At 42.8% G+C, this 15,075-nt stretch overlaps 1 protein-coding gene across 4 annotated transcripts in view; it reads left to right on the top strand.

Annotated features, from left to right (window-relative positions):
- JAK2 (Janus kinase 2) overlaps window positions 1-15,075 on the top strand; it is a 130,782-nt gene that overhangs the window by 67,834 nt on the left and 47,873 nt on the right. For all 4 annotated transcript variants that reach the window (XM_006115137.3, XM_075931627.1, XM_006115140.4 and 1 more), the window contains 4 exons: window positions 8,637-8,760; window positions 10,883-11,000; window positions 11,578-11,723; window positions 14,302-14,623. In XM_006115137.3, coding sequence (XP_006115199.2) covers window positions 8,637-8,760; window positions 10,883-11,000; window positions 11,578-11,723; window positions 14,302-14,623 — 710 coding nt within the window. The remainder of the gene's footprint in view (window positions 1-8,636; window positions 8,761-10,882; window positions 11,001-11,577; window positions 11,724-14,301; window positions 14,624-15,075) is intronic.

Raw genomic sequence — 15,075 nt, 5'->3', positions numbered from 1 at the left:
CTTAACCTCTATAAATATTTGAGTGTGGTTATCCCAAGGTAGTTTTATGCCCTCTCTGTTTGGGAATAAACTATATTGGTATAAGCATATTTTCATTGGTGTCATTGCTTCCACACTATGTGGTTCTGCACTGCTTTAACTATACCTTTATGACTAACATGGTAAAATTTTGTTCTGAAGACAAGACACTAATCTTTAGCAGATAGAAGAGATAAGGCATGGCAAACCAAATTCTTCTAACGGTCTGTCACATTGGCTGCAATGAGAAATAAGCATGGAAGAATTAGGGATGTCAATGTGTAGTTGACTACACATTAACCGATAAGCCTGGGCTCCTGCTTGCACCCCCTTGCTGCTTCTGTATCCGAGGAAGTAGGAGAGAGGGGAGTGAGAACCGGTGCCCATGAGGAACTAGCTTTAAGTAGACTCCCCATGAAAGCAGGCTCCCCTCTTCCCCCCCCCCCCCAGGGTTGCTAGGTGTCTGGTATTCACCTGGACAGTCCAGTATTTTTGGCTCCTGTCCGGTAAAAAAAATTCAGAGCATACAGGATACCTAAAATGTCCGGTATTTTCTGAATTTTTCCCCACCCAGGAGGCAAAAATGCTGGGCACCTGGCAACCCTACAAACACTCAGCGCCTGGCCTCCCCTTCTCCCCCCCCCCCCCCCCCCCCCCCCCCCCCCGCTCCCAGCCCCCATACTTACTTGGTTCCCCAAGGCTGCCTGCACAAAATGGGTGCCGGCCAAAAGATCTAGGGGAAGCAATGCTTTACCCTGGTCTTAGTGCTCAACTGCTCTCCTGTTCCTATCCCTGAACTTAAAGGGGACATGTTGTTTTAATGCTGTTTTATTTTACTGTATTTTATTTTTTTGGCTGAATAAGTCCTTGGAGTCTCTTTTTTTTCTTTTTCTTTTTGCTCAGCAACTTTGGTCCCCCCCCCCCCTTTTTTTCCCTCCGTCAACGGAATTTTCTTTTTTTTGGGGGGGGAGGGAGGGGTTCGGTATTTTTGTTCCAGTTATCTGGCAACCCTACCCCCTATGCTGCTGCCTCTGATAGAGAGGCAGTAGCACAGAAAGTGAGTGGGGCAGGCTGGAGCCAATATGTATGTGCCACAGAGGCAGCGAGGGGGTGCAAGCAGGAGCCAATGGAGGGGGAAACTGGCTGTGGTGTTTTAGATGCTGTTTGTAATTATTAGAACTGGGAGCACTGGCTTTGGGGAATCTGGAAGCCCAGGAAACAGGAAGGAGGGGGGAGGAGATGGGCCAGGCCTGAGTGAGAGCTACAGAGGGGAGCAGCAGCAGCTTTGTAAAGAGGTTTCACCTTTGGTAAATAAAGGCCTGTTGAAGTTTGTTACTACCTTGCTTGCATGATACAACACTGGCTTAAAAGCTGTTTTCCCCAGCATCAGCTCCACAGTGCTGCCTCTCTCTTTTCCCCCATTGCTGATTATCAGAGGCCGCAGTGCAGGGAGGAGGGGGCAGGGGCTGCTGCTGCAGACCAGCCGTTATCTGTGGGGAGCTCAGACCCCCCACGAACAGGTGCTTCTGCCACCCTGTACTGCTGCCTCTGTGTCAGAGAAAACAGCATGGGGTGGCAGGCAGCCGGCTTCTCTTGCAGACCAGCTCTTGCCTGCCACCCTGTGCTGCTGCTTCTGATATAGTGGTAGCAATGTAGGGTGGTAGGGTGTTCCCCGGGAGTGGGGCCAGGAATGCCCTGGCTGTCGGCTCCACCCCAGGGACTATCGAATAGTCACAACTTTTCAATTTCACAATATCTAAGATCCCTAAGAAGAATAAAACCTTCAATTGGTTACAATTCTTCGTTATAGGGCCAGAGTGTCCTAAGACTATTTTCTACTCAAATCCATACTGTTCAATTCTGGGGATTTTTGTTACTTTAAGTTCCATTATTCAAAATGTGGATTAGGTGAGGCGTCAATTCACCAAATGATCCTATTACTTCCTTTTAGTGGTTCGATGGATTACTTTGTACCGTCCTTGAAGTGCAACTATTGAATAACTCTAACATAAGACTAGAAGAGGCCATTTTTCAGGTTCCTTTAGCAGCCACAGGGCTGTTTCATGAAGCTTCTGCCCAGAGAACAGTCACAGTTTTGTTTCATCCATAGTCCCTATGGTTTTTTAGGTAACAATTTAGTAGACACTTATCCTAAAGAATAATTTCTTTTATCAGGCTATTGAATTCTCTTTTCACATTGTTTGGCAGTCTGAGCCACTGTATTCTCTTCTGATGATTTATTAATTAAATAAGTGAGTATTGACAGTGTGCTTAGGGCTGTGCAGAAATACAGAAGAGATGCACTTCCTGCCATGTAAAGCGTTCAGTCTCCTCTCTTATTATGCTTACAATGAAGATGGTTGTTTTAGTCATTTTTTCATATGTTGTTTACATACCTATATTTTAGCAGATGATTTTTTTCCCAGAAAAGAGTGCGTCTACAAATTCATTATCCTCTGCCTAAACAGCTCTGCTAGGTAGATTTATATGGGAAGATATGTTTCAGATCTATATTCTGTCTTCTGTAAAGTCTTCCTACAGCAGTCCAGACAGATCCAGTTATTCTGAGTTTTTGTTTATATATTATATATTCAGTTTCATTTCGTAAGTGCAATAACATTCTGACACAGAACACATGAACACTTTTTAAACCTACAACAAAACATGAATCTTTTTGGTGGGTCTTGCCATGTTTACATCCAGGATGTTTTCTTTATGGGTGGTCCAGGCCCAATTGGAGTTATGAAAGCTAAACTCCAAGATGTGGGTTGATGTGCAGAACCAGATTTTGTTTCCTTGTATTTTATGCCATCCTTTCTGTTTTCTGGTGAGAATTCCAATTCCCACCTTATTCTTTGCAGAGCAATGAAGGGCAGATCCTGAGAGCAACAATTACGTGACCTTGATTGAGGTCTCTCCCTTTTATCAGTATGATGATCTTATCCGTAATGAAACATACATCAGATTGACTTTGGGGGAGAGGGGGTTTATCTGCTGCGATTATAGCTCACGGATCCTTGCTTCATTCTTAGTGGGGGATGGATGGTGTTTAGTAGTGAATGTGGCAGTGAAACACATATTGAACAGTGAAAACAAAATATATATACTGAACAGCTCCTTTCTTCACTATTCCGCATCCAACTTGCATAGTGAATTAAGCATAGGTCCACTGGGTAAAATATAGAGATGTGCATGTGTAGTAAAATCTATAAAGTACTTTGAGGCAAATGGTATCATAAAAGTAATTAGGGATGTAAAATCCTGGTGAATCAGTTAACCAGCTAAACCACAGGTTTAACTAGTTAGTCGATTAAGCAGGATCCCACTCCCGCCACCTTCCCCCATGGTGAGTGTTCCCTCTAAGCTGTGCACTTGTGTGGCCACACGCTAAACATTTTAGGTCCACACATGTCATTTTAAGAGACGTGCAGCAGCACTTACTACTCAGCTTCCTAATGGAACAAAAAGTGAGAGGTGGCAGCAGCAGCCAGAGGCCTGGTGGGTTCCTGGCAGCAGGTGGCTGCCATTTTGCTCCACGTGGAGCCAGGGCGTATGAGGAGAGGCTGTTCCAGTGAGACTGCTCCAACTGAACCAGGCTGGTGCAGCTGCCGCTTGACTCCAGCAGGAGCCAGGACTGCCCACAGTGCTATTTTTAGTACCAAGGTTCCACGGGAAGTGGGAGCATGGTACGAAAAATAGCACCACGGGCAGTCTCTAGTCTCGGCACGCTGTCCCACCCCGGGAGCAGCTAGGTCCAGTGCTGTGGGGATTTTGGGGGCCAGGACCGTGGTACTAAAAATAGCACCATTGCACCAGCTCCAGCCTCCGCCAACTGCTTTCCACATCAAAGGTAGAAATTTAGGGAAGGGGCAAGGAAAGAACTAAGGGGGAAGGTGCAGGAGGAGAGGAAGGGACTTGTGCTGAGGAGGGGGGGGGGGCAGGGCAGGAGAAGGCACCAAGGGGCAGGGTGGAGGGGGCCAGGAAGAGACAATGAAGAAAAGGGCGGGAGGTGGGGAGGGAGAGAATGTGTCAGTGGGGGTGCAAGAAGGGAGGGGACAGGATGATGCTGGGAGAGGAAAGTGGAGGGACAATGGAGGCAAGAGGGAGAAAGAGGAGAAGGAATGAGTGGGTGCCAGGAGAAGAGGGGTTGAGAAGAGGGGTGGGCATGAGGAAGGCAGGGGATGAGCAAGTCATGTGTGAAGTCATAGAGGGGCATGAAGAGAACTGGGGCAGAGGGTAGTGAGGGGGTGGGCACCAGGGAAAGGGAAGGCAGGGGCAGTGAGGGAAGGGGGAGGCACCTGGAAGGTGCAGGTGCCAGGGGGATTGGAGGGACGGGCAGCAGAGGACAGAGGAGAGAGGCAGGGCAGGTGGGTAAAGGGAGGTGTTAGGAGAGGGGATGGGGAAGGGTAGCTACAGATGATCAGAGTGAGGCTAGAGGAGAAGTGGGCACAGGGGAAAGAGAAGGTCAAGGAGGATGGGGAGAGTGGCAGGTTCCCAAAGGGCTGAGGGAAGTGAGAAGGGCAGGAGCCAGGACAGCAGAGGAGGGTCGGTGGGGTGGGCAGCATCAAGCATCAGGAGAGGAGATGGGGTGAGGGGAGGGTGGGAGATATGGCAGCAGAGGGAAAAGGGAGAGGTTTATAAGATATTTATTAATAAATTGGGTGCCACAGTGGCACGCATCCGAACAAGCACACATGAACTCAAACTGGTTCACAAGACAAAACTCACTTTGCTCATGGATGGAAAATCTTAGAGGGAACACTGCCCATGGTGGGCTGTTGCTGCCTCAAGGCCAGCTTCTGCTTCTGCTCTCCTCCCTTCCCTGCCCATCCCAGGCGGGGGCGGCAGCAGGAGCTAGCAGCCCAGGGCGCAGACGGGGCTAGCTTCTGCTCCCAGTCTCACTGTGAGCAGGTTGCTGCTTCCAGACCTCCCTGCAGGGGGGCAGGCCTGTGCACAGGTGGCAGCTACTGCTGCTGGCCCCCTGGGGGGCTGGAGTAGCTCTTGGCCCGTGGTGGTCTGTTCCCGGGTACCAGTTACCTGTTTACATTCCTAATAAGTATATGTTTTGTATATCAGTTTGTTCTTTTTCACATTTCACAATTCTGTAGAATGGCTGAAGTCCACACTTCATATATCAGAGTGAGACTGAATTTGGTTGGATAGGATAGATTAATAATGAACTTGGTAAAATGTTGTAACCGTTTGATCCATTTTTCAAATTCATAATTGGTCAAATGCTTCTTGAACCACCAAATTTCTATTCAGTTCTCTGTTTCACCCTGTGACATAATGCATTTATTAATAACTAATGCTGGGTTATGCCTTGGGGACTTTTAGTTTAGTTTTGGTTTTTCTTTTGTTACATTACACAATGTTTTTCATAACTGTGTTTCCTGTATGTCCATGACTTTTATTTCTTGAAAATCATCTGTAAGGCTGGCAGCTCTTTCTGATTTCAATGAGTCCATTCCAAGCAAGTGTCATCTGATTTTCCTGTTTAGATTCCTTTTTTGAGTTAGGCCGCTTTACTATTTTGTTGTAAGCCAAGTATCTGTACATTGGGACTGATGCTGTTCTGCAGTAGTTTCAAATCGATGCCTCAAGCGAATCACATTTTCTCAGCAAGTTAGTGCTCTGTTACATATAACAAGTTGATTAACCACATCAGAAATGTAAATGAATCTTGAACTTTTTTTGTTAGCATCATGTACTTTAGACAAGATGTCAGAGATAGGTCTCCTGCCCTGAAGAGTTGAATCTAATCAGACTTTGTACAGAGCAGTGAGAGATGCCACATGCAATTTCCTTCCCTCCGTTTAATTTCCCCTTTTGTGCCTGAAGCTTTGTTTAGTTTCCTTTTAACTCTTGCCTGTTGTTTCTGTATTATGCTTGATAGCCCCTGCGTAATTTTTCTCTTGTTTTTAACTTCTGCCTAACTTACGTATGTGGTTTTATCTCTTGTTCTTTTTGTATAAGCTTTTACCTAAAAATCCTATTATCTTTCTTCCTTTTTATTTGAACAGTCCCATTGCCTTTAATCATGACTCATGCCTGTGATATTTTAGATTTCATACTAGCCTCTTTTCCCATGACTTCCAGACTCCTCAGTCTGAAACTCCTCAGTCTGAGAACCAGATCATACCTTTCCACAGGCATAAATGAAACTTTCACAGGAACTGAACAGTAAACTTTATCCTGTTCAGAAAATGAAGGTCCCTTTCTAGCTATTTCATTTAGAAAAGTTAAGATTTTTCAAGTCTGAGACTGAGACTCTTGCTCTTTGTGTTTTATTTAATTTTAATTCATTTTAAAACAATTTCTAATGATGAACATTTTGGGAAAGGGACATCATTGTTACCTCTGTTTTAGTCCAGTTAGCCCTGAGAACTTACAGTGATCAGGCTCTTGATAGATCCAGGAAGTCCTCCAGCAAAATCAGGGAAGGCCAGAGCTAATACCGCTAAGATTTGAAAAACAAACAAATAAAAAGGCAGAAAATATTTTTTAAAACCTTTTGGGTCTTTATACATCAGAAAGAAGCCAAAAAGGGAGCAAGATCAACTGGAGGGTGGGGGGAGGGAAACACTCAGTGGGTCACATGCAAATGTCATGAAAAGATGACTTTGTTCCAGGAAGCTAGCATTTCAGAGGGGTGTGTGTGTGTGTGTGCTGGGAGTAGAGCGCATATGAAAGTGTATGTTTGAAAATCTGTCCGTAGGGTTTGCACTTCACCCCCTTCTCCACTCCCACTGTCTTTATGGTCATGATCTTCTTTTCATAAGCTTTGGTCTTTTAATCTCTTCTGCTACATTTGGCCACTGTTGGAAGACAGGATAATGGGCTAGAAAGATGGACCATTGGTCTGATTGTTCTTATGTTGTTATGCCAAAAATAATCACAAGATCCAATTTCTGGTGTCATCCAAATTTGTTAGAGATTCTTGGGATGCAGGAAACTGATTACTCTCAAGAAGATTCAGTTTTCAGTCTCCCAGCTTCATCCTTATTCCATAGTCAATAGATTCCTGAGAAACTTTACCATTATTAAACACTGCAGTGTAGCTAGAGCTTTATAATTCTATAAGGTGGTCAGTTTATATGTGCCATAATTTTATTGACATGCAGCAGTATTGTAATCACTTGTGAGATGTGTCTCTCTTAGAGCTGGTGGAAGACATTCTGTTTGAACTTACTTCAAGGGAAAACTGGGTTTCAGCTAAACTAAATTTTTCACATTGTGTCTGCTTTCCATTGTTTCACTGGAAAACTCCCGAATGAAAACTTTAAACCATTTTCCAGCTACCTCTAGTTAATATTGCAGAGTGCCATGAGACACTAAAATAAATGTGTTTAGCAATACATTGTTCCTTTCTGTAAAGTTTCCCTCGAAGTAGTTTCAGAAAAATATGTATTAATGTTATTCAGTTTCACTTACTATGTGTTTATTTAAAAATGTTTTTAGGTGTTTAGGTATGAAATTACAGTCTTAAAAGAGAAAGAATCACCGAATATTGTTGCATTTGCTTTATTACTAATTCTCTGTGATGATTACTTAACTGCGCTGGCCTTCCTGATGTTTACTGTTGTCACAAAGTTGGGATTCATGTATAAAGGGCAGTGGGTTCCATTTATTATGACTAGACTGAGTACAATTGTCATTGACTCTGATGTCAATGACTCAATTCCCGCACACCTCATAGGTGTTTTACTTTTCTACTTGGCACTGCACATCTTGGCTCTCACTCTGTTTACTTTGACAAAACCTGGTGAAACATCTTGGACCACGTCCTCTGGCATGTTGCAACTGCATTCCACCACTTTAAATTAATAATCCATCCCTAAATCCAGCCAGTCTGGCCCTGGGAATATCCTCCTCATATAAAAGTCATCCTCCAGTGGTGCAGAAACGATTTAAAAGTTCTAGCACCACCCACCATCCTGGCTTCCCAGTGAAACAGAAGTTGCTGGAGGAACAGGGAGTTCAATCTATTTATCTAACCAAGTGGTTAAGGAATGACTGTGCATACTCTGTCCATTTCTGCAGGTGAAATAGATACTTAATAATGGATTCTTCAGTCTAGCAAAGAAAGGTATAACAAACTCCAGTGGATGGACGTTGAAACTAGATACATTCAGACTGGAAATAAAATATGAATCTTTTAATAGTGAGAATAATTAGCAGTTGGAACAGTTTGTGGAGAGTTGTTGGATTTTCTGTTACTGGTAGTGCTTAAATCAGGATCTCAGGATTGTATGTTTTTCTAAAAGGTCTAGGAATTATTTTGGGGAAGTTCTATGGCTTGTGGTGAACAGGAGCTCTGACTAGATGAGTGATGACAGCAAGTGGATACAACAATCAGGCAAGGAGCATAAAGAAACAATGAGATGATACAGAGGCAGAAAATAAACTGCAGCATGCAGAAACTTGCAATGCAACTGTGACCTACCAGTGCTATGGATAATCAATTAAAAAGACTCTCAAATACTATCAGTTTACCTACCACTTTTTACCAGGGTGCATTTTCTTCCTTGTAAAAAATATCTTCTGAATAAGAAGGAACTTCTCCTGAATAAGAAGGAACTTCTCAGTAAACATTTATTTTTCTGTTGCTTTACTAGGTATGATGCCTGTGTACCATAATATGTTTGCACTAATGAATGAAACAGAGAGACTTTGGTATCCTCCAAATCACATCTTCCATTTAGAAGAATCAACCAGGCTCAACTTACTCTACCGAATAAGGTAGTATGACAACTCAGATAACATCTTAAAAAGAACTGTGATTTATTGTTCATATTTATGCAAAATGCTAAATAACAAAACAGCAGCAAACGATATAATGTAAAATGAATTATAGTTTCCATTTGAACTATTAGGTACTTGGTAGGAAGCATACGATGTTGGATTCAGTAAACTGAATAATCATTTGTACCTTACATGACTTTGTATTGAAGATAGGTCTACTTGACTCTTTAGATTAACACACCAAAAAGGTACTGAAAGAACATACGGTTCCAATTATTTTTGTTTAAGATAAATAACAAGAGGCCAATTTCTTATTTATGAATTTGCGGTTTTGAGTTATGATGCTAATGTAATTGCCAGAAGTTTGAAAATGTAAAAAGTCCTTCCTTCTGTGGCTAAAATGTGTCTGTATCCATCCAATTATCAGGAAACCTAGAGCAAAATTTGTATCTATCCAATGAACAAAATCTCTTTTCTGAAAGTGAACTTTTTGAGCTGTGTATCTGCAATTTTTTCCTGATGAAAAGGCATTTATTTTCTTGAAATGCATAAGGTACCATAGGTGTCCCTTTGGTAAATTCATTGCAAATTCAAATGCCCAAAGCAGGTAGGCTGAAATTATTGTGTTGAAATTTCTTGTGTGTGCATGTTAGCTTGTCCCCCATTCTACTATAGGAGTAAGATAAGAATGACTACCAGAGTGCACAGATGCACAGCAGAGTACTCCAATCATATTGATAATTCCAATTTAAAATGTGCTTGTGGTCAGCCTGAAAATCTTAATTCTTTTTAGAGTATTTTGTTAATTTTCCACTAATGTCATCTGTATAAGGCAAAGTAAGATCAACCAGGTACAAAAAAAAAAAAAAAAAAAATCACGCAGTTTATGTTTTATATAGTGTGTTATGAGCAGGAGAGATTCAGGAATCAGAATTTACAGCTGGCAGTTTTGTTAGTTGGATTAGAATTAGGAATGTTAAAATGCATTCATTCCAGTAAACATGTAACTGCTGGAATTTTCAGTGGTTACACAGTTTGGGTTTGGGGGAGTGCACTCGGGGAGCCAGCCGTTTAAAGCTCCTGTCTGCCTCCTCCCCTTGCTGCTTCCTCTGATACAGTGGCAGCCGAGGTGGGGTCCTTCATGTAACCATGCACATTAACTGATGAGCCCAGGATCATCGGTTAACCCTGTACATGGTTACACTTTCACATCCCTAATTAGAAGGCAGCTTTCTGTTCTGTAGTTACATCATATTAATTGTCTAGTGCTGCCCCTAGTTCCAAACATTTATTTTAGTAATCTAAAATATGATTTAGACACATTGGGGGCAGTTACAATGTTTGCAGCAACCAAGTATCATTTCTACAAGAATCATTTTACTAATTGCTATGCTGTTACCTTGTATTAAACTAAATGGCATGATACACATAGGGAGCAAGTGTAGACATCCTCGAGATAGGGATGCAAATGTAGTGTACCGAAATTGCTAATGAAGCACGGGATTTAAATATCCCGCACTTAATTAGCATAATCGTGTCCAGCTGCCATTTTGAAATCGCATTATTGCAAAATAAAACGCCCCATGTAGCAGCATTATTTCGAGAGAAAACCTTTCTCTCGAAACTGTTAAACCTCATTGTATGAGGAATAACAGTTATTTTGAGAGAAGGGTTTTCTCTTGAAATAATGCTGCTACATGGGGCGTTTTATTTCGCAATAATGCGATTTCAAAATGGCAGCTGGACGCGATTATGCTAATTAAGTGCGGGATATTTAAATCCCGTGCTTCATTAGCAATTTCGGTATACTACATTTGCATCCCTATCTCGAGATAGGGAGCAAGTGTAGACATACCCATAGTGTCGTCTTTGGGATCATGTAGCAGTTGTTCACTCTGGTGTAGAATAATCTTGTCTTCCTTGGACGTTATAATAACCTAAGTATCTCCACAAGAGGTTTCTAAAGGACCAAAAACCTTGCTACAGGGAGTCATATATAAAAAGAAACATTAACTTTGCAAAGTGATTGTGTTTAACGTGTGTGGTCTTTTTCAGCACATACACACTTTTCTTTTTATTGATATTTTCCTAGCTATACAGTTTGTGTGTTCCTCAACAGGTTTTATTTTCCTCACTGGTATTGTAATGGCAGTAGCAGAGCATATCGTTATGGTGTTTCCAGAGGTGCAGAGAGCCCTGTCTTTGATGACCTTGTCATGTCTTATCTGTTTGCTCAGGTATGGCTTTCAGTTGATAAGTCATGACTAGCTCCTTTTTTCTTTTAACCTCTTTGCAACTGTTTTTGCCACCATCATCCAAATGTAGAATCTGGAGAATGTTCCACAGAAACAGCCCAGACAACTTAATTTCTCAGAGGCCAGTCTTAAATATGCTGACAAAACTCAGGGCCATATTGTGCTTGTGCAGTAAGAGAAAATGAAAACCCCGTGGATCCATGTTGTGGGGGAAGGGATGAAGGACTGTGCTACATTCACCTTGTCATAGCCCTCAGCAAGGGTCAGGTTCCCCCCCCCCCCCTTTTTTTTTTTTTTTTTTGAGAAGAGTATGCCTGGAAATATAGGACCATACCATCCATCCCTGAACAGGCTTTGTGGGACTTCAGCAATAAGCTGATACAAACCTTTTAAGAACTGGGCTGCCAAGGGTTGAACGGTAGCTGGGAGCCAGTCACAGAGCTCTGAGTACAGAAGAATGGCGTCATAAGATTGTTCAGTAAAGAGCATGTTGTAAAAGAGAGATTACAATGAAGTAAATTTTTCAGACTCGTTGCTTGCGCTTTTTTTTTTCTCTCAGTGGCGAGAAGATTTTGTGCATGGATGGATAAAGATACCTGTTACTCATGAAACACAAGAAGAATGCCTTGGAATGGCTGTTCTTGATATGATGAGAGTGGCCAAAGAAAAGGACCAAACTCCCCTGGCTGTCTATAATTCAGTCAGGTAATTCCTTACTTTTACTTTCACATACAGTAGAAGGATGACTCAAGAGTTTACTATTTCTTACTCTGCCTTTCTCTTTCATGTTGCCCAAGCAATTAGCAAATTAACAGACACACTATTTTTGGCAACAGATTTGTTCGAGAGCAGTGATTCCCAAACATATTTGTAGTGTTGTCTGTAGCTTAACAGAGACAGTATCTCCTGACCATCTCTCCATACCTTTGTGATCCCTGTTATGGATGTCATTGTGTAGACGATTACATGATTAACTGATAAGACCAGGTTTATCGGTTAATCCTGTTGAGTACGTGCATTCCCCCCCTCTCTTTGCTGCCTCTGTATCAGCTTAAAAGCCAGCTACCCCTGAGCACTGGTTCTGTAGAGCCACCTGCCCTCCCTCCCCCGTGCGCTGCTGCCTCTAATAGAAGCAGCAGGGAGGGGGAGAGGCTGCGTGGAACACACCGGACGTCTGCAGAGCGGTCACGTTATATTTGGACAGAACTAGACAGATACACAAATCACCAAGATTATTTGTAGCAACCACTGAAAGATCCAGAGGCATGCCTGTTTCCCAGCAGTGGTTGTCCATGTGGTCAGGGGACAGTATAAGACTGGCTTACCATACCTTCAGGCAGGACCCTTTGCTGCAGCTACGTGCTCATTCCACGAGGGCAAAGGTGACCTACTACAGTTTACCTGAACAACATACCTCTGATAGACATTTGTAGAACTGCCACACAGTCCTCTGCGCATATGTTTACCAAGCACCATGCGCTTGATACTTACCTGTCGTGTGGCACTCACTTTGGCCAGGTTTAGCTGCTGTGCATAAAAGCAATCAACTAAGTAGAGATGTAAGTGAGTGGTCGACTACTCAACTACCCGATAAGCACCCGATAGACAAGTAGAGTACTCGACTGCTCACTCCCTACTTCTGTATGAGAGATGGCAAGGGGGGGAACAGGAGCTGGTGCTGGGGTGGGGGAGCCAGCTTAAAAGCCATTTCCCTCCAGCATCGTCTCCACAGTGCTGCCTGCACACCTTCCCTGCTGCCTCCATCAGAGGCAGCACGGGGGCACATAGGGAAGGCTGCTGAAATAGCAGCCCACGTCCGGGGGGGGTTCCAACAGGGAGCATGGCCAGTCTATGCTGCAGCAAACAGGGGCTGCTGGACCTGGTATGAGCCAGGGCCAAGTAGTCCAGGCTCATGCTGGTCCGGGACTGCCGTGCCTCCATATTTAAAATGTAGTAAGAGCCGGGCGGTTCTTACTATGTTTAAAATTAAGAGCCACAGCAGTCTAGAGCCGGGACTTCTGAGTCCTGGCTTGAGCCGGCTCTGGGATCTACCCCTGCTGCAGCTCTGTAGAGCAGCCTCCTTATTGTGTAGTTGATACAAATTGTATCAATTACATGATTAGCCGAATAACTGCTCTTTAACATCCTTAAAATGATCCTCCTTCCTCCAAGCACGACTACTGCTTCATAGTCACCTAAGGTGCAGCACCCACAGTGACATTCCTTGAAGAAGAAGAGAAGGTTACTCACCTTATGCAATAACGGAGGTTCACTGAGATGGTTGTCCCTGTGGGTGCTCCATCTCCCGCTCTTCCTCCCCTCTGCTTCAGAACCACCTATTTACTGGGGCAGAGAAGGAACTAAAGGTATGGTTGGCTGCGCATGTGGAATGGCTGCACCAGTGCATACGGGCTGTCCTGCATGCGCAGCCTACCAAGGGCACTGCTACCTAAATTCTCCAGCTTGAGGTGCAGTAGACCCCAGACACGTAAGGTGGAGCACCCACAGGGACAACCATTTCGAAGAATCTCAGTTACTGCACATGGTGAGTAACCCTCTCTTTTTGGGTCCATTCTTTTCTTAAACATCTTCATGTCATAACTTTTAAAATGTAATATATTTTCATTTTTCAATCATTTAGTTAACAAGATGCTGCCAGAGCTAGTGACATAAATGGTAGCTGATTAAATAAAACTTGATTTAAGATTGTCTTCAGATTTTGGCATCTTTTAAGTTACACACAGAAAATGTTAACAGAACACTAGTTGTGAGAACATAAAGCACTCAAAAGTTAAGAAATCCAACCTCCCAGTACAAGGCTTAGTTCATGATGTAGAATGTAAAATAGCATTGTTGGTTATCTCTTTGAATTTGAGAAATATGGTTTTGTTTTTGTGTTTATAAATCTGAATGATCTAGAAAGATCAGGATTTTGTTAGCATAGATATGGGAATTTACAATTAGCAGTATCAATATATACTGGCTGACTGGACTTCTCTCCAACCCCACATGATAATGGCTAAATCAGAAATGTTCAGGTGTATGGAAACAGCAATGTTGAAACTGGTTAAATGAAAAATAGAAAATGGAGGTGTGATTTCATTTTCAACATCTTTTACTGGTGGTTGAAATAAAGATCATAATATCTTTTAAAATCACAGTAAGTAGTTCATTTGATAGATAAACTGTTTTCATTTTGGCTTTGTATTTATTAAAAAATTATTTCCTTTTCTAGGCTTCATAGATAAATCTTAGAATTTATATGCTAATCTTGTATTCACAGCTACAAGAATTTTTTGCCTAAATGTGTTCGGGCAAAAATCCAAGACTACCATATTTTGACACGAAAGAGAATAAGGTACAGATTCCGCAAATTTATCCAGCAGTTTGGCCAATGCAAAGCTAGTGCCAGAAACTTGAAACTTAAATACCTTATAAATCTGGAATCCCTTCAGTCTGCCTTCTATTCAGAGATTTTTGAAGTAAGAGAGCCTTGCAGAGGTCCTTTAGGTGAAGAGAGTTTTGCGACCATTGTAATAACTGGAAATGGCGGAATTCAGTGCTCACGAGGGAAACATAAAAGCAGTGAAAAGCTGACAGAACAGGTAATCCTTATGAATATGGGTTAACTTATTATTTTAAGGATTTTGCATATGGGCATGGTAACAGAGTTATCTGGTTATGTTACATGTACTGGTTGGTTCTAACGCAGTAGGTTGAAACTCTGTTGGACCATGGATGCTCCAGAACCAAAACGTCCTGGTGAAGGGCTGGCAACTGGGAGCCCTGCGGGCTGACAGGGCAGTGGGATCCCAAGGTATAGCAGGGGAACTGCCCGGCGGGGGTGGCTGGGCCCGGGCTGGAGGACCCAGTGGCAGAAGAGCCAGAAATGGCCTCCCCTGGTCCAACAAAATCCCTCATCTGAAACTGGCCCAATCCTGAGGGTGCCGGACCAGGAAGATCCAACTTGTGAAGAATGAATTATGATTTTGACTTGGTAGTTCTGATGTGATATATATATATATATATATATATATATATATATATATATATATAT

This window comes from Pelodiscus sinensis, chromosome 6 (assembly GCF_049634645.1).
Source record: "Pelodiscus sinensis isolate JC-2024 chromosome 6, ASM4963464v1, whole genome shotgun sequence".
NCBI classification, from domain to species: Eukaryota; Metazoa; Chordata; order Testudines; family Trionychidae; genus Pelodiscus; species Pelodiscus sinensis.
The sequence above is the reverse complement of the archived record's forward strand: the minus strand, read 5'-3'. Positions and strand labels throughout refer to the sequence as shown.